We start from the raw sequence: 17,868 nt of genomic DNA, 5'->3' as shown, positions 1-17,868 counted from the left end.
AAGATTTTCATCCTTCCATCTGTACTCTGCCCTTGTCATTAACTTCTCAGACTCCTAACTCTTTTATCTCCATTCTTGAGCACAGATCTTTCTAAAATGGAAATATGACCATGGCCTGTCTTGCTCAAAACTTCTCTCCTCTCTTTGTGAGCTAAAGGAGCCAGGCTAACATTAGAACATGGGTTTCATTGGAACATGGATGTCTCCACCCAATTGCACCTCACTTTGCAGACTGAGCTCTTGTTGCTTGTTTATGCTCTATCTTTCAGGATCACCTACCATGAACACACTTTCTATGAAACTTCTGACAGTGAAACCATTTGTCTTGAAGCCTTCACCCTGCCATAGACCACTCTCATTTGCCTGATAATAGCCAAAAAATCTACAGACCAGGCCTGAGTGAATGATATAACTATGCTTCAATAAACCTTTTACTTTGACACTGCAATCTGAATTCCATATAATTTTTATGTATGCTATGAAATATTATGTTTCTTTGATTTGTTTCCTCCTTCAACTGTTTAAAAATGTGAAACTCATCCCTGACTTGAGGGCTTTTCAAAAACAGGTGATGGGTGGATAGGAGCTATGGTCCACACATACAGAAATACTCGCAATTCCTTAAATTGAGAAATTGCCTTCTTCTCTCAACCTGGCTTAATATGTCCTATTCTCTGTCTGACATCTTGTTGTAATTCCCCTGGAAGTCACCATCTTCCTCCCTTCCTCCCTCCCTCCTCTCCCATCCCTTCTGTTTCTCTCTTCCTTTCTTTATCTTTCTATCTGTGTACTAGGCTTTGAACCTAGGGCCTAATGCTTTATCCTGGCATTATTTCACTTAAGGCTGGTGTTCTAACACTTGAGCCACACTGCTACTTTCAGCATTTTGATGATTAATTGGGGATAAGAGCGTTACAGACTTTCCTTCCCTGGCTGGCTCAGAAATGGAATCCTCAGGATTATAGTTATGAGATACCTGTGCCCAGCTTTTTCTTTTTGTTTCTTCTTTTGTTTCTGTTTTTGCCTTTCCTTAAGTCTCTCTAGCAAAACTAACTGATCCTTTATCTCTAGTCCTAGGACTCTTAATCAGATCTCAGCTCCATCTCTTATCATGCTGTGGAAAGTCTAGTCGGTTTAGGCTGCCCCTCTTTAGCTGTGTCATAGAGGGAGCATGGCACATTTGAGAAAGACATGGCACTAGCCATGTTTATCTCGTGCTGTTGCCTAGAAGTCAATGATTGACTCCCTCTGACGAGATCTTCCGAGGAATTGTGTGCCCCAATAATCTAGACAGTCCTCATTGGACTAACATAAGAATGGAATGGAATGTTACATGTTGTATAACATTGTTACTTATCCTTAATAAACAAAAACAAACAAACAAAAAACTTTTGGTTTCATTTCCCAGAGGAAAAACAACTATCCATCAATACAATTAGGAATTGGTAACTATGAGCTGTGAAGGGCCATAAATCTCTGGTGTCCAATGGCCAAAGGCTGAGCACTAGCCAAGCCGATCCTAGACTGATAATTCTGCCTGGCTAGGTACATGCTTCAGACTTCTTGGTCCTGCTCTGTGTCTCATCTGGCTGACCTCTGTGGATGACTAGAGGATGAGGGGGCCTTTGGCAAGTTCAGCTGGGCTTCCAGGGGCCAGGACAGGTGGTCCTGGCTTCTGGTTGGGCTGGAGATGGGAGACACAGCAAACTGGTGGGAATGGGGCTCCAGATCACTGAACCCTGGAACCCCTCACTCCACACTAGCTACTGATTTTCTGTCCTCCCGGAACACCTCCCCCAACAGTGAGTTGCTAATAGTTTTGTAGACTTTCCAGAGACCCCTCTTCATGGATCCAGATACTACACAGCACCCTTAAGGCTGAGGGCTGGTAAGGGCCAGTCACCCAGCTGTTAGTCCCTGTGAGTTCCATTAACCCCTCAACTCTAGAAGCTCTATCTTTTCAACACTAAAGTGGTGAAATGTACAGCCACCACATTCATGGTGCTGGGCTGGAGGAACCCAGCTTCTTGGGGTCTTTCAGGTGTTTTTGCATCATGTATCCTGTCTGGAAAATGCTAGAAGTACATTCTAGGAGATAATCATGGACACACTGACATTAATGAGACCATACTAATAATACCAGGGTTCAAATCCAAGTTCAACACACTGCTAATGCAACCTGGGCCTGTGGCCCTTTCTCCTCCCCTTCCCCTGTAAAATGAGGTCAACAATAAATATACTTGCTTCACATAATTGCAGTTAAGATGGCATGAGGCCCAAAGCATCAAGTTCCCACAACCTATCTAGCTCCTGAAATATGGGTTACTATATATTATATATTTCCTACAAGATATGTAACATTAGATGATATATATTAGATTTTATAGTCTATTAAATATATATTATATAATGTGTTATATATTTTATAAGATATATGTTGTATCGTATACTCTATGATATATAACAATGTATAACATATTATCTAGTGTAATGCAAAATATAGAATAAGCAATTTAATATATATTCTAAAGTATGTAATGTGGGTATTATATACATATACATATCATATATTATATACTATGTAATACACTTAATGCTATGTATTATAATATATAAATATATTATTATAAACATATATTATGGCAGGGTGAGATTAACAAAACAGATTAATTGGTCAAATACAAAATGGAAAATGCCCTAAGCACCATGAGAAATGTAAGTCCCTCTAATTTTACACAATATCTGCATAGGCTTGTGAATGAATTCACATTTCATTACTTGTGAGCTATGTGATCGTGGGTTACTGCGTAACCTCTCTCAGCTCATTTGAAAAAATGAGACTGAAAGTCCACATGTCACTCTGCTGTGGGGAGAAAGGAGATAACAATGGCACAGGGAAAATGGACAGAGCCTGGCACACAGTAGGGGTTCAGTCCTTGTGTGATCCAGAGACTGCCTAGTCTGCGTTCTTGTTGCTGTTGCCTGGCATCAAATCATAACCTATTACAATGACAAATGGGTCCTCAGGAACTGAGAGTATTAGACACAGCCAGCATTTATTTAATCAGAAGAAATTATAATGTTCAGCTCTGATTTTCTATTCTATAAAACACAATGTCACGATTGAGACAGGTATTCTCTTCACACAAAGGCCCAGCAGAGGAGAAGCAAGATGTCACCATAACACTCTTGGGCCAGGCTTTGTGAACACACCAAGTGGATTACTTGCTTATTGTTTAGCTTTTTTTTTTTTTTTGTCTGTCATGGGGCTTGAACTCAGCCCAGGTGCTGTCCCTGAGCTCTTCAGCTCAAGGCTACCACCCTACCCCTTATGCCACAGCCCCACTTCTGTATTTCTAGCGGTTAATTGGAGATTACAGGATTACAGTCATGAGCCACTGAGCCTGGCTAATGTTTAGCTTTCTTTAAGGTATGCTCAGATAGGTGAATGAGAGTGATAAGAGGTCTGGGTTTTGAGATAATGTCTCTGCCCTCATTGTAGCTATTGTTTTGGATTCCAGCCATAGAGCCTGGCCCTAGAGACCTAGGGGAGGGGCTGAACTGCCTCTAGGAGGGGCTAGCTAATACTTGAATTCTCAGGGCATCATATAGGGCCTTAGACTTAATAGGTACACAATACAAGTGCATTGTTGAATCTATTAAAATGAACATCCATTTGTGATTGGTAATAGTTAAAGACTTAATGAGCACATTATGGGGCCGGCCTCTGTGTTTATAAATTTTGACTACTTAGAATAAACTCAAGGTTGAGAGGAAGGTCTTCTTCCCATGCAGCCGCTGGGAGGTGAATCCCTCAGTGATGGAGAGCTCCTGTCTTCCAGGTTAAGCCTCTCCTTCCATACAAGTGGTTCTTCCCTGGGAAGTCCACCTGCTGATCAACCTCTGGCCACAACAGCTCTTCCAGATCTGAGCATGACAGGTAGGATGCTTCTTAATTTGATTTTGTCTGTGTCTGTGTAGTACTCCTATTGCAGCAAGACTGAAAAGTAGAGAAATGGAAGATGCTGGGAGGGTGGCTCTGGCTCAGAAGCAGGCAGTTCAGGAAGCCATAGAAGTGGGCTTGACTTCTCTTAGCCTCAACTTCCTTATCTACAAAGGTGTGGGGGGAGGGTAATGGGAAACTTACCTATGGGAAACACTGTGGGTTACAAGCAACAATGTTTATTAAACTCTGGTACCTGGAAGGTGCTTCCAGAGTCCTATTATAATTAAGCTTGTCTGACAAGGGGTAGTCTAAACTGCCTGGAACAAAGGACCCCACAAGCTGGTACAGAGATTCAGATGTGAAGATCTGAGAGTATGCAAAGTAGAGCAGGCTAAAGGCAAGGAGGTGCCCTAGAACCACACAGGGTCCCCAGTCTGTGTCACCCAGTGCTGCCTCTGGCTCCTGCAGAGGAAGCTTTAGCCCCAGGACCCACCTACCTTGATACTGAGCACTGAATCCACGCTGTCGATGGTTGCCATCTGATGTGAAGTGCAGTCTCAGCCAGTTTTTACTGCTGATGACAGGGGCTGGGAGGCTGGCTCCCGTAAACCTGTGGATAAGACACAGAGATAGGTCAGAGAGCAGTGTCTGGCAGACAGGTACCTGGACATCTAGTCTCCCCACTCCATGGTATGCTCAGCCACTGCTCAGGCCTGGGGCAGAAGCCAGGGTTGTGCTGCCCTAGGGTCCCTCTAGTCACACAAGAGTCCACTCCAGTGGGCTCCATGCCACCCAGAGTGGCAGAAGAGAGAAATGGTGTGGGTCATCCTGACAGTCAAGAGGAGCTAAGTTCTGCATACTTTCTCCTTTTGCTTGGTTTCTACTTCATCTTTCTGGAACATTCTCCCCCATCACCTTTTTTCCTGTCTCATTTGGGTACCTCAGAGGACTCCAGGCAGCCCCAGGGGTGTCACTGCCCCAGGAGATCCTTGTTATTCAGCTTTGAAGACGACGCCGGTCTCCTTACTGTCACCTCAGACCTGTGATTCATTTTTTTTAAATTAAATATAATATCTTCTTATCGTCAAGTAGTTGGACAAAGGTGTTTGAGTTCAACAAATCATTTGATGAGTACACTGCCTCTTTGTCATTGTCATCCCTTCCATCATTCTCCCTCACCTTTTCCAACCCCAACCCTCTAGTTACCTAGTTCCATTCACAATGAACACTATGACTGTATTCACAAATCCTTCCTCTCTCCATTCATCTCTCCTCCTCCTTTTAGCCCCGCGCCAACCAAGTGCTTTGGCTTTCTTGTATTTAGTTTGTTAAACTCTAAGTTAGCTTTGTTGACCCATTCTAAGAATGAGAAGAACATCCATGCTGGGTACACAGGAAGAAATGGCGGGACAGGTTCAGAATTTGGTACATATTAACACACTGCACACAACTTTCTTCCCCATGCTGTGCAACCAAGGGATGTGCCTCATCTACAATGCAGCCATCCAGATGTGATCACCCCTGGGCAAGCAGCAAGGAAGTACAGGTTCGGGGGGGGGGGGGGATTGGCTGTGCATCCTCAGGAAAAGTTACCTCATCCCTCTGTGACTTAGCAACCTTACCGTAAATGTGCACAAGAACCACCTTTCCTTTGAAAGGCTGCAAGGATTCACTGAGATAAAAATCCACCACAGACCCTTCCATGGTGCTTGACAAAGCAAGCCCTTGGGGATGCTCCAGGCTCTGGAGTCACAACAAGAGAGGGGTGGCTACCACTTACCCTCCTGAAGAAGAGAAGAGGTAGGATCCTAGAATGGAGGTCTGCATGGCCAATGTCACAGCTTGTTTGTGAAAAACTAACCAAGAGGGAGCAAGGGATGAATATCCTAACTTTTTCCCCTCGTTTAATTTCTTATGGATGTTCTTGTTGATTTATCCAGTGGAAAGACAGAGGGAAAGAGATTCTGATGCTTCCTGAAAGGTTAAGTTTCCCAAGGTATGGAGCTGGAAGAAGAGGGAAAAAGGTAGTGGACAGGGAGGGCTGATATCAGAGGCCCAGTACAGGGGCTTTTAATAAAAATGTGTTAAACAAAAGAGTTAACCGAGGAGCTTTATACCCAGCAACACAGAATTTCTACTCTAATGAAAATGCTGACATAAAGAAAACTCTAGGCATATAACCCAGACTGCTCTTCTCTGAAAGAACTATTACAGAAACTAATTACTGTATTTCACCAGCTCCCAGTTAAGATAGTTTATTATGAGGTGAGTCACTTAAGTTTTCTAAGGAGTCTCAAATGGTATTGTGGGCCTTTTTTTTCTTCAGGCCAAATTCAATTCCATTTTAGTGACAAATCTTGCTGGCTATTTACATAAGGAAGCAGAAGGAGGAAGAGTTTACCTGAATAATTCAAAACCAAAACTCCTCATTGCAAAATGGAATAAGAGAAGAGGACAGGGTCTCAGGAACAAGGAGAGGTTAATGATCAAGATGGTAACTGGAAGTCAGAGGGAGGAATCAATAGCCTTAACTCGAGCCCTTCCAACAATCCTGCCATGTTCACTTTCTGGCTCCAGAATCCAGGGCTCTGTGCCACCTAGCTGCCATAGGTTCAGGGTTTGTGAGTAAGGAGGCACATAGAAATAGGGGCCTGGAGGAGACCACATCCCTTCCTCTTCCCGAGGGCTCTGGGAAACAGATAACAGCTTTGGCAGAAGCAAAGGCCCCCGATGACCTTGGGGCAGACCACTGCAGGAGACAGGTGCTCCTCCCCTTGGAGTGAGGAGGTGGACAGTGACCCAACCAAAGGCCATAGTAGCTGAAACTCACCCAAAGGGATGTAAAAGGGGAACAACCAAATACCTTACAAGGACTACTGATTTCCAGGTCCCAGCTCTCACTCCGTACCAAGAAGTCTTTCCCTGCCAGTGTCCTCCTCCTCCTGGCCCTGAAAGCAGGTGGACAGACCCTGATATGGCACAATGTGGTCCTCGTTGGGGACTTCTACTCACTCATTAGGAGCTAAGAGGCTTTCCTTGGTTTCTCTGGCTTCACTTTCAAACTCTATTCCCAGTGGTCCTGCCTTAAGTTCTTTATTTGGTGGTGGAAAAGAACTCAAGACCCCTGGGTGGTATTCAGAATTTCCTCGGCTCTACCTAAGAACTGGGGACCTGCATAGAGAGCTCCTCATCTAACCCCTTCAATAATGGAACAGAACACCCAGCTGTATAAGCCCTGTGATGAGCTCCAGGCTATGCAGGGCGAATGCAACTATGATGCATTCAGGAGACTGGCAAGGCAGAAGATTCCTGGTTACCATAGCTGGGATGACATTGAAAGTAGGAAATATCTGTCTAGGAAGAATAAGGGAGTGATGAAAATGTTCCTTACCTTAACAAATAAATAAACAAACAAACAACAACATAAAACCTTTCTGGTGGCACTTGGATTGAAAATCAGGGCCTCACATTTACTAGGCTCATGTCTACCACTTAAGCCACACCTTCACCCTATTTTGTCTTATTTTTCAGATAGTCTGAGACTTTTTGCCCATCTGGCCTCAGGTTGGGATCCTCTTAGCTCTGCTTCCTGCATAGCTGGGATTACAGACATACCTGACCATACTTAACAGAAATGTTCTACCTTAAATGAGAAATTAACTCTAATGGATATATGTGTCCCGCTTAAAGAACTGTGAATTTACAATGGGCAACTTTATGTAAATTAAACATTAAAAGAGCCAATTAAAAGCAAAATGAAACAAATCTTTAATGGCTCTGGTCCTTAGAACAAAAGATCATCTTGCCATAATGTACAGGTCTTCAAAAACCTCTATCACCCCTGATCCTTCTCTTCTTCCCTCTTTATCATCCTGTCAGTGGAGCCTTCCTGGTTTGACTCTTGGCTGTCTTTTCATCCTGATCATGCCCACACACATGTGGCATGTACATGCTCACACACACACACACACACACACACACACACACACACACACGTCAAACAGAAGAGCTCATGTGCACTGTAAGCACATTGCTCTCCTGTACAATTTGCTCTTTATTCCCTTTTTTCATTGAACCAACTGGCTGTACAGAGGAGTAAGGAAATCTACTCAACGTCACACAGCTCCTAAATGATGGAGGTGAGGTTCAAACCTTTGGATAAGGAAGGAGAGAAAACAAAATGAGGGGTGGGGGTGGAGGGAGGGAAAAAGGGACCAAAACATGAGAAAGGGTATCAATGTTTGTGAAGTAATGCACCTTTTATCTGGTGAATATAATGTAACCCTTCTATTAATTATAATATATATATATATATATATATCTTTGCCATACCATTCAGAGCTATTGTGTTACATCATCAATCCGCAAAAGCATGAGGAAGGTAGTGGTACGGGCTGGACTAAATTCTATCCTGTTTCTGTTCCTCCTCCCCTCCCCCCAGGATCCTCTTTAATTTTACACTCTCTCAGAATCATAATTAAAGGAGAGGAACAGAAAGACAGAGTCTTCCCTCCAAACCCTTATGTCCACATTAACTTCACGCTAGGGGGGCCTAGGGAATTCCAAGTTTGCCCAGTAAATTGCTCCTTGTACTGCAACATAAAATGTATTTAAGCAATTACACCCATTTTTTTCCTTTTTGGTAAATTGACTTCTGTTAAATGGGGCTTCATTAATGGAATCTGGCTTGAGGAGAACAAAAAAAAATCACTCCCTTTAATGCATGTAGTTGATTGTGGGAAAAGTGGCTTTGAGTTCTTTGCAGAAAGCTCCCTACCTTTCTCTTGGTAATAGAAAAGCTCAGAGCAGAGGTGTCTTCCTAGAAACTTCTCTGCAGTCAGGATGTTGAGGTTCCCAAAGACACCCCACCACCAAAATGACAATGATTTGGAAGGGTAGCTGCCGGATTGGCAGCTGAAAGAAGAGGTTGGTTTAGATTCGAGCATCCTCAGGGACATTCATTCAGCTGCTCACCAGGCACACTCCAGAGAAAGGTGCCTGTTCAGCATTGGGCTGGGTTTCTGGGAAGCCTGTTGTCTTCAAGGTTCAACTGCCATCTCCTCAGTGTAGCCTGCAATGCCTCTTGGTCCTACGATCCCAGCATGCCTCTTGAGGACAGGCAGGACTTCCACACCATGCTTTGTGCACATTCCAGCTGTGAGTATAGTTGACACCTTTTCTGTAGTCCAATCCTGAGCACCAACCATCCCTCCATTCTAGGGTTGGCTTGGGATAGTTTGGGATACTGAAAATGTGTGGCACCCTATCTCCACTTCCAAGCTGAGTGTCTGCCACCCACTCATGGGGGATAGAGAAGATATGTAGACATGATGCAACAAGGGAAAAACCTAGAAATGTCGGAGACAGTAATACCAAAAGGTACAAAGGAAGGGGCAAGCCTTGTCCCTCTCCTATCATCCCCAAAGTTGCTGCTTGCCTGGGTTTTCACACCCAACCTCATTTCAAGTGTTTCTCACATGTTCCTTTCCATTTGCCAACTTCCTAGGGCTCATTAGGTCAGGACAATCACAAGACAGCTGATGGCAGCTGATGGCTCACAGCCGTAATCTTCTGTAGTCTCAGATCTGCAGATGACAGTTCAAAGGCAGCCCCAGCAGGAAAACCTGAGAGATTCTTATCTCCAATTAACCATCAAAAGGCTGGGAGAAGGGGTACAGTTCAAGTGGTACAGTGCCAGCCTTGAGTTTTGAAAAAGCCAAGCAAGAGACAAATCCCTGAGTTCAAGCCACACAGACACTCAGATGCTCCCACATTTCATATTTTCCAAGAAAAAAAATGGTAAATGCCAGTAACAAGTACCAGTCTGTCTAGGAACTGGATTGCCCCAGCCTTACTTTTTGGAAAGAGACTACGTACCCATTCCACCATTCTCCCATTTTTCTCAATGCCTTCTGCATTAGGTAGGTAGCTCTGAAAGGCCTGGACCACTTTCAGCTGCTTATCACATAAGGGTCCAGTTACTGTGAACAAGGTGAAATACTTCTTCTCTGACCCCACCCCCCACTGGTTAACACCTCTTCTCTCCATCACTGTTACTTTTTCCCAAACACCCAGCCCTGGCATCTTTTGGCCCTCTCCTTTATTCCATGGCCAGGTATCACCAATTCATGACCTTTCTGGTTTTTGCTGGGCCTGCAGAGATGGCCTTGTGACCTGTCCACTGCTTCCCATCCATCTTCCACATTGAGGAGACTGGATCCTTTGCTGCCTTACTGGAAATCCAGCCCTGAGTGACAAATTGGTGGGCTCTAGAAAATAGTACAGACTTTAAATGTCTTCCTTCGGGTGACAGCTCTAGAGTGGCTTCTCTGTCCTGGGACCCAAAAGGCTGTCATGACTTTGTGACACCAGTTCCTTTGACCTGGAAACCTACACAGTTGTCCTCTGTCTTGCCCCCTCTTTCCTAATCTATCTCTTCCACACACTGAATACATACCTGCCACTGTCCCTGAACATATCAAATCATAATATTCTAGACAGGTACTGTACCCCATGAGCCACACTTCACAAATCCTTCTTTTCAGATGGGTTTTATGTTTTTGCCCAGAGCTAGCCTTGGATTGCAATCATCCTACCAATTATCCTTCCTGCACAGTTAGGACCAAAGGTCTGAACTACTAGGCCTGGCTTACTTAGATGGCATCTTTGTAACTGTTCTCTGGACTGGCCTTGAACTACGATCCTCCTGATCTCTGCCTCCTGAATAGCTCAAATTAATTGTGTATCATGATGCACACTCCTATGATCTTTCGAAGTGGCTATCTCCCCACAAGGAAGGCAAGCCCTGTGCGATCTGGGATGGGAGCATCTGAGTACTTCCAGCCACTAAGCACCATGCCTAAAGCACAGGACACATCAATGCCACAGCCAGGGGTTGACATATCATGCCTAGAAGCCTGTTTCTATAAACAAAGGCTGATCAGGCCATAAACACACCTTACCATCCATTCGCACACACAGTCTTCTCCTGCTCCCAGCATAGTAGCAGAATTGCTTTTATGCTAGAAACAATGCCCTGTAAAACCAGAACGTTATTTTCTGACACCTTCCAGAACAAAGTTTGCTGCCCCATCACACAAGTTGCAGATAGTTAATAAATGAAAACTTAATTTCCAAATAGGGAATTATAAAAAAGACACACACATAACTTAAACATTTCATTACATTGTAAAATATTTAAGCATCCATTTAATTGGCAATTTAAAGCAGGACTAAGGCCCTTCCTCTGACTGGTCTCCTCACTGTTTATCTTATGTAAATTACACCCACAGTGTCATTTGCCAGCTTCAGGTTTGCTACCAGCCATCCATACAGCACACATTTCTAGGCCATAGGCTAGGCATTTAGGGATATTCATCCTTCTGTCCCAGGGACCCCACCCAGTGGTGTTCAGTGTTTTTCACTCACACCTAATATGATTCTTTTTAGAAACTCTCTTTCATGTAACCATTCCAAAGTATTCGATTGAGCTTCCATAGCTGCAGCTCTGTTCCCTTTCACACTCATATTTCATCAGTTTATGTGATGTTTAATTTAAATCACATAATTACAATAACAAGTATGACTGGCACTGGGGAGAATTGGCAACAAACCCAACCGATTCTCTGAAAGTGCAAGACTCAGCTGGAGAGAGCTGAAGTGTACAGCCTCTGTGGTGGAGGGTGGAATCAGGCCTGCCGGTAGCGAGGTCATGAATACCAGACAGGATGATCCATTGAGTCCACAGGGAGCTGTTGTAGAGACGATGGCTTCAGGATACTTTTGTTAAACCTGCTTTGTGAGTGGATGAAGAAACAAACTGAGCCAGGCACTGGTGGCTCATACCTGTAATCTTCATTATCAGGAGGCTGAAATTTGAAGATTAAGGTTTGAAGCCAGCCCTGGCATATAAATCCCAGAGACTCTTCAGGTAATCAGCACAAAGCTAGAAGTAGGGGTGTGGCTCAAATGGTACAGAAAAGGCCAAGCAAGAGTGTGATACCCTGAGTCAAGCCTCAGTATCAATACTAAAATTAAGTAAATGAGTAAGTACAAAGTGAACAAACAGTAGTCATTTATTGTGGCTTTTCTATTTATATTCCCTCGACAATTGGGAGTTTGGGGACAAACTGGTTAATCTTCCAATCTTACCCTTTAAGAAGGACTTCGGTCTTTTTTTTTTTTGTCAGTCGTGAGACTTGAACTCTGGGCCTATCCTTGAGCTCTTCAGCTAACACTCTACCACTTGAGCCATTTCCAATTTTCTAGTAGTTAATTGGAGATAAGAGTCTCACTGACTTTCATTCCCAGACTGTCTTTAAACCATGATCCTCAGATCTCAGTCTCCTAAATAGCTAGGATTACAGGCATGAGCCTCCAGTGTAATCCTAGCTACTCAGGAGGCTGAAATTTGAGACTTCAGAGTCTTTTAGGTCAAATACCCCATTGTGTGTGAATCCCAGTAATCCCTCTCTGTTTGGTGAATAATCAAGAACTGGTCTCTATGATGAATTCTCCCTGTTTACCCCACCCTTTTTCCAGTTCCTTCCTCTCATCCTTCAGGTGACTCAGTCACAGGCTCCCCTTAGCTTGTTTGCCTCTTATGTGCAATTCCCAGGTCCTGCCTCACACACTGGCCAACTGCTGCTGTCTCTTTCTTCTTCTTCTTCTTCCTTTCTTGGTACCTTGCAGAGTGCCTGATGCAGGGGAAATCTTACTCACTGGGAGAAGCAATGACTGGCTGGGTGCAGGAATGAATGAGAGAGCAGTGGCTACCAGAAGCACACATGCTGGCTGCATCCTACTGTCACAGGGCACTGCTCATTATATCCTCCCTCCTTGTCCCTTGGCCTGGCTGACCCATCTGCCCCATTCACTTTAGAGCTACTGGTACTTTCCTTGCGGACTCCCCGAATACAGACCTACCTATGTCAGCAGCAGAAAGGTTTGTAACCAATGTTGAGTAAATGTTCTCGTTTTTCCAGAGGCAAGTCAATACACTCTTTCCTGCTTGGCTAATTGTTAGCTCCAGGAATCCCCGCAAACCATACCAGCTAAATGATTCTTCCTCCAGAAGTGGGGTTCTTTGGTGGATGGAGGTCACGCTAAAGCACCGAAGGATAGGACACTGGCTGTGCCTGCCACAGGGATGAAGGCTTCGTTGTTGCTGGCTCTTGTATGTGGCCAAGGTAGCAAACTAAGAAAGTCTCTAGGTCATGTGTTTGCTGCCATGTCAGGCTCACTGCTGAGCCATAGGGGCTGACAGGAGAAGTACTTCCGGCCTGAGGGAGGAAGCTGTAACCCGGAAGCGGAAGTGACGAGCTAGGATGGGTGTGAAGATGGGAACTGGTGCCGGGAGCCCACCTCTGGATCACTGACCTTGTGGCGGATCTCCAGGGACCGTTTGAGGCTTTCCCAGCTCCTATCTCTGTCCCTTTTTTTGCTCCATGGCTAAATCAGGCAGTTCCACTGTTTCTGGAGCATGTAAACGTCTTCTGAAGACTACTCTCTCTTCCTCCTCCCTCAAAAGGCAGCCGTGTGAACCACGTGAACCCCTGGCCACAGCTGATTGGCTCAGGATCGCCATGTGACCTATACTGAGCCAATCAATGAACAAGCCCCTAGGTGGAGGTTGTTAGATGCAGAAAAGGGCTGCGTGAGACTTCCCAGGCCTGGCAACTCCTTGTTTGCCTCACCACTCCTCCTTGTCACCTTTCCATCTTGTCTGGTGCCTTAGGCCACCTCTAGCCTGTTTGGGACAGGGTGTCAGAACAATCTCTGTTCTGGCCAGCTTCTAGTCCCTCCTTGGGTCTTGGTCCTGCTCCCAGCCCAAGTCTCTATTGCTGCGAATTAGACTTGAGATCCAGGATGGCACCCTCCAGGCTCAAGGATGACAAAACTCCTTATCCTCCCCCCCCACCTCCAAACCCCCTCCCCCCGCAATACACACGTACAGAATGTGGGTCAGGGTGCAGGCTTTCTGAACCTGGTGGCCACAGTGACTTCATATTCTAACATTCCTTGCCCTGAGTCAGGGCTCTGCCTAAGTGGAGCTGCTCCTGTATGCCTCATTATCTGTCTCGCTATTCTACAGAGGCAGTAGTTCTAAAAAGGTTAAAGGTTTAAGGGCAAACTGATTGTTTTGTATTGGCCCCCAGGCTCCCCCGCTTATTAGATTATGTGTTTGGACATTTGGTATAATGTCTAAGCCTTAGCTTCCTCAGCTGGGCAATGGGATTGCTCTGAACAGCGCTCTCTCTCCTCGGTATAATGTACATGGGATTATGTCTAGTGCACAGTGGGTGGCTCGAATATGTAAGGGATTTCCTCAGCTGTGTAGACCTGAGATGACAGCCACATTTTACCAGTACCTGGTGCCCTCTCTCCAGAAGGGAAAGGAATTAAGCATCTCCCAAATCAGCCTGGGTAGGCTTTCCAGGTAAATAACAAAGGTGTATCGGTTCTGGAGACAAGCCAGTTGTGGGTGGAAGGATAGGACACAGCTACAGTAGCTGTTATATTGTCCTCCTGGTCTCAGCCTTGCCCACCTTCCTCCTACACTGACCAATGTCATTCAGATAAGGGATTTCCCCTTCCAGGGAAGTGTTCCATGCCTTAGAGCTAATTCCAGTATTGGACAGCCCCTTTAATGAAGAAGAAATGTGTGCATGTGGCTTATGAGGAGCTGCTTGTGCCATGACTGCCTGACACCTAATTGGCATTGTGAGTCTGAGCTTCCCACTCTGTGGCCTATGTGGCTGGTTGAGTGACTGAGCCTCCCTGGAGGATGCAAGGTGGGAGAGGCTTAAATCCTGGAGTTACAGAGTTGGGTTTTGAGTCCATCTGTACCACCCATTGGCCTTTGTGTGACCTAGCTTAGGCAGCTTTACCCTGCACCACCATCACGTGGATACTTGTGAATTGTGGAGGTTAAAGGTGAAACTGTGATGAGGAAACAGCTTCTAGATGGCCTCAATGCTGAGCAGCATCCTCTCTTGGCTTTCTAGCTCACTTTGGAAGGTTATAGACCTGCTATGGTCCATCTGCTGAAAAAAAAAAAGACAACAGCAGTACCCACTTCATAAAGGTTTCAGTTAGATGTTGCCAGCGTAATGACTGGCAAATGATGGGTACCTGGGACATTCTCCAGTACCGTGATATACCATGCTGTACCAGTGCTGTGCATGCTGAACCAGAATCACAAGCCAAAGGGGAAGTCACCAGTAATTTGGAGCCACCGGAGAAAAAGGAGAAAGAGAACTAAAATGGGAGATGAGCTCCTATGTCCTCATGTCCCTTGCCCCCATCACATCTGGATTAATTTCTTACATTTTTGGTTTCAGGTAACAGAAACCCAAATCAAATTAGCCTGCAGTGAGAAGAAGTTAGTGGTGTTATAACCAAATCATAGGAAGGGGAGGGTTGCTGGTGGCCCAGAACCAGGACCCCAATTGTCACAGCATCTCTTTTTCTTCTAGGCAGGCATTCAGTAGAATTCAGCTGTTCCTGAGGGAACAGCTACCCCATCCAATGCTGCTGCTCCTGACAACTGGGGAAGGAGCCAGCCTTCTTCCCTGCCACAGTGGAGCCTCATCTCCACAGCCATTGTCTGAAATGTGAGAGAATGAATTAAAATGTGAGTGAATGAACTGCTAAGCACAAAAGGGAATTAGTGGCAATGCTTGAGCAAGTGAATAAGAATGTGGGAAATAGCCAGTGCTGCCGTCTGCCCCCTCATCAAATCCAATCAATGGTGGTATAGACTTTTGAAGTAAGGTGGCTGAGCCTAAGTAAAGAAACTGAGTCACAGTTACCCAGGTGCACTGGGGAAGATGGCTTCTCAGCCATCCTGGCACCTGTGGCTGGGGAGATAATTTTCTTCATGGAGTGCTGGAAAGCCTAAAGGTTAGGTTTTCTTCATTAAATGCAGATGTATAGCCCCAAGGTGAGCAGGAAGGGCTTTGGTTATGAGAAAACAAGCCTCAAAGTTTCACATAGGAAGATTGAAGATTTAAGGTCTGGCTCTTGTCCTCTTGGTGGGGAAGGTGAAGCCCCCCTCCCTGGGTGATGGGTAGTGCCTGCATCCCTGAAGACAGGGGTGGGCACTTGGCTGATAGGTTACTAGGCCTGTCAGTCCAGTACCTGGAACTAGGATTTTCCTGTAACCCTACTCCCTGCCTTGAGCCTATGAGGTCTGAACCAGTTTAAGCCCCAGGACACCATATGTCAGGTGTTTCCATGTTCAGGTCCTGTGTCCTGGCTGCCCCGGTCACCATGGTGCCCCAATTCAAGTCTCCATTGGAGCTGAATTGGCCTGTTGGTATTGTATTTGTTATTTCTGTCATCTATGGCCTGTTTCCTGACTGTATTGTGTTTTCTGCTTGCTAGACTTTGAGGTGAGAGTTCACCATGCAGTCACTGGTCTTTAATAAGGATTCCAAGATTCGAACTAACAAAACATGGCTTCTGTAAATTCTTCCCTTATTACACGTTATTCACACAGGCAGGGTTAAGAATAGAAAGTTGCCAACCCCTAGCTGAACAGGAAAGACCCACACTAGTTTTCTGCAGCTACTTTATCAAATTACTACAGTTTTAATGGCTTAATTGACACAAATCTATTGACATGCAGTTCTGGAGGTAAGAATTGCAAAGTGGACACTTCCCTGGGCCAAGTTCAAGATGGTGGCAGGGCAAAGCCTCCTCTGGGGGCTCAACAGGAGAACCAACCCTTTTGTGTGCCTTTCCCAGCTTCTCATAGCCAATTTCATTTGTTGGCTGTGTCTATCTTCAAAGCCAGCTGTGTAGCATCTCCCTCTCTCTCCCTCTCCCTCTCCCACTATCTTGGGAGTTTAAACTTAGGGCCTCACAGTTAGTAGGCAAGCATTTTGCCCTACTACTTGGAGCTACACACACCCAGCACTTTTTGCTTTAGCTGTTTTTCATGAAGGGTCTCATAGTTTTGCCTGGAGTAGACCTTTAGCTGAAATCCTGCCTATGCCTCTTTGTGTAGCTGGGATCACAATCATCTATCACCACATTTAGTTTACTGTTGAGATGGGGAGGTCTTGCTAACTTTTTGCCTAACTGGTTTCAAACTATGCATTTCCCTTTTCCTGCTTTCCCATTAGCTGGGATTGCAGCTGACACCTCTCTTGTCATCTCTGTGGCTCTCTGATAGCTTTGCCTTGTGTTCATCTAAGGACCAGGTGATGGAATGAGATCAGGTGATGGCATGAGGTTCATCTGGATAATCCATAGTCATCTCCCTTGTAAAGTCCCTTGTAAAATATCACAGATATTTTGCTTAGGATGGGGCAGAAGGGGTAGGAGGACTCGAGGGTCCTTGAAGCACGGATCAAATTTTTAAGAGACTTGCAAAGACAGTATGGAAATTACACATACCCCTCACTCAGCTGCCCCAGAATCAATCTGTCTTATATAACCAAAGAATGCACATCACAACTAAGAATAAACATTGACACAGTTCTATTAACTGTATGGAAGTTTATTCAGAATTTCCAGTCATGTGCCTTTTGGGAGGCCCAAAGTAGCATCTGGATCACATGTAGTTTTCAAGGGCTCGTTTACCTCCTGCAGTCTGGTCCACTCTTGAGTTCTCTCTACACCTCGAGACTTATAAAGCACTGATTACTGGCTTATCTAGGTGTTTTCTCAGGACTAGGTCTAGGCACTGGATTAAGAAGAAGGACATGGAGAGGTGAAATGCTCTTATTATGGCATCATAGAAAGGGTGTGTGATGCTACCGCAGCTGGTCACTTCGTTTGGTTGATCCCTCCAGTGTAAAGACAACTCTTCTTATCTCCAAGTGTTTCCTGTTCTGTAGTCAGAGGGGGATATGCCAACAGCTTTTACTCTGGTCATTTCTCATGCTGCCATTACAGGAAAAGGCTCTCTGGTT

General features: G+C 45.1%; 1 protein-coding gene across 3 annotated transcripts in view; it reads right to left on the bottom strand.

The window, feature by feature from the left end:
• Window positions 1-17,868, bottom strand: part of Csmd2 (CUB and Sushi multiple domains 2) — a 501,465-nt gene that overhangs the window by 264,501 nt on the left and 219,096 nt on the right. For 2 of the 3 annotated variants that reach the window (XM_090335282.1, XM_090335283.1), the window contains exons 1-2: window positions 12,872-13,216; window positions 4,444-4,556 (exon numbers count right to left, since the gene is read on the bottom strand). Coding sequence is in view for 1 of the 3 variants with exons in the window: in XM_090335284.1 (XP_090191410.1) it covers window positions 4,444-4,556 (113 nt within the window). In the remaining 2 variants the exon portion in view is untranslated. Of the gene's footprint in view, window positions 1-4,443; window positions 4,557-12,871; window positions 13,217-17,868 lie in introns of those variants that run through there. The other variant, XM_090335284.1, reaches the window with a different exon arrangement.

The sequence above is a fragment of the Megascapheus bottae genome, chromosome 6 (assembly GCF_031878675.1).
Source record: "Megascapheus bottae isolate mThoBot1 chromosome 6, mThoBot2.hap1, whole genome shotgun sequence".
Lineage (NCBI taxonomy): Eukaryota > Metazoa > Chordata > Mammalia > Rodentia > Geomyidae > Megascapheus > Megascapheus bottae.
The sequence above is the reverse complement of the archived record's forward strand: the minus strand, read 5'-3'. Positions and strand labels throughout refer to the sequence as shown.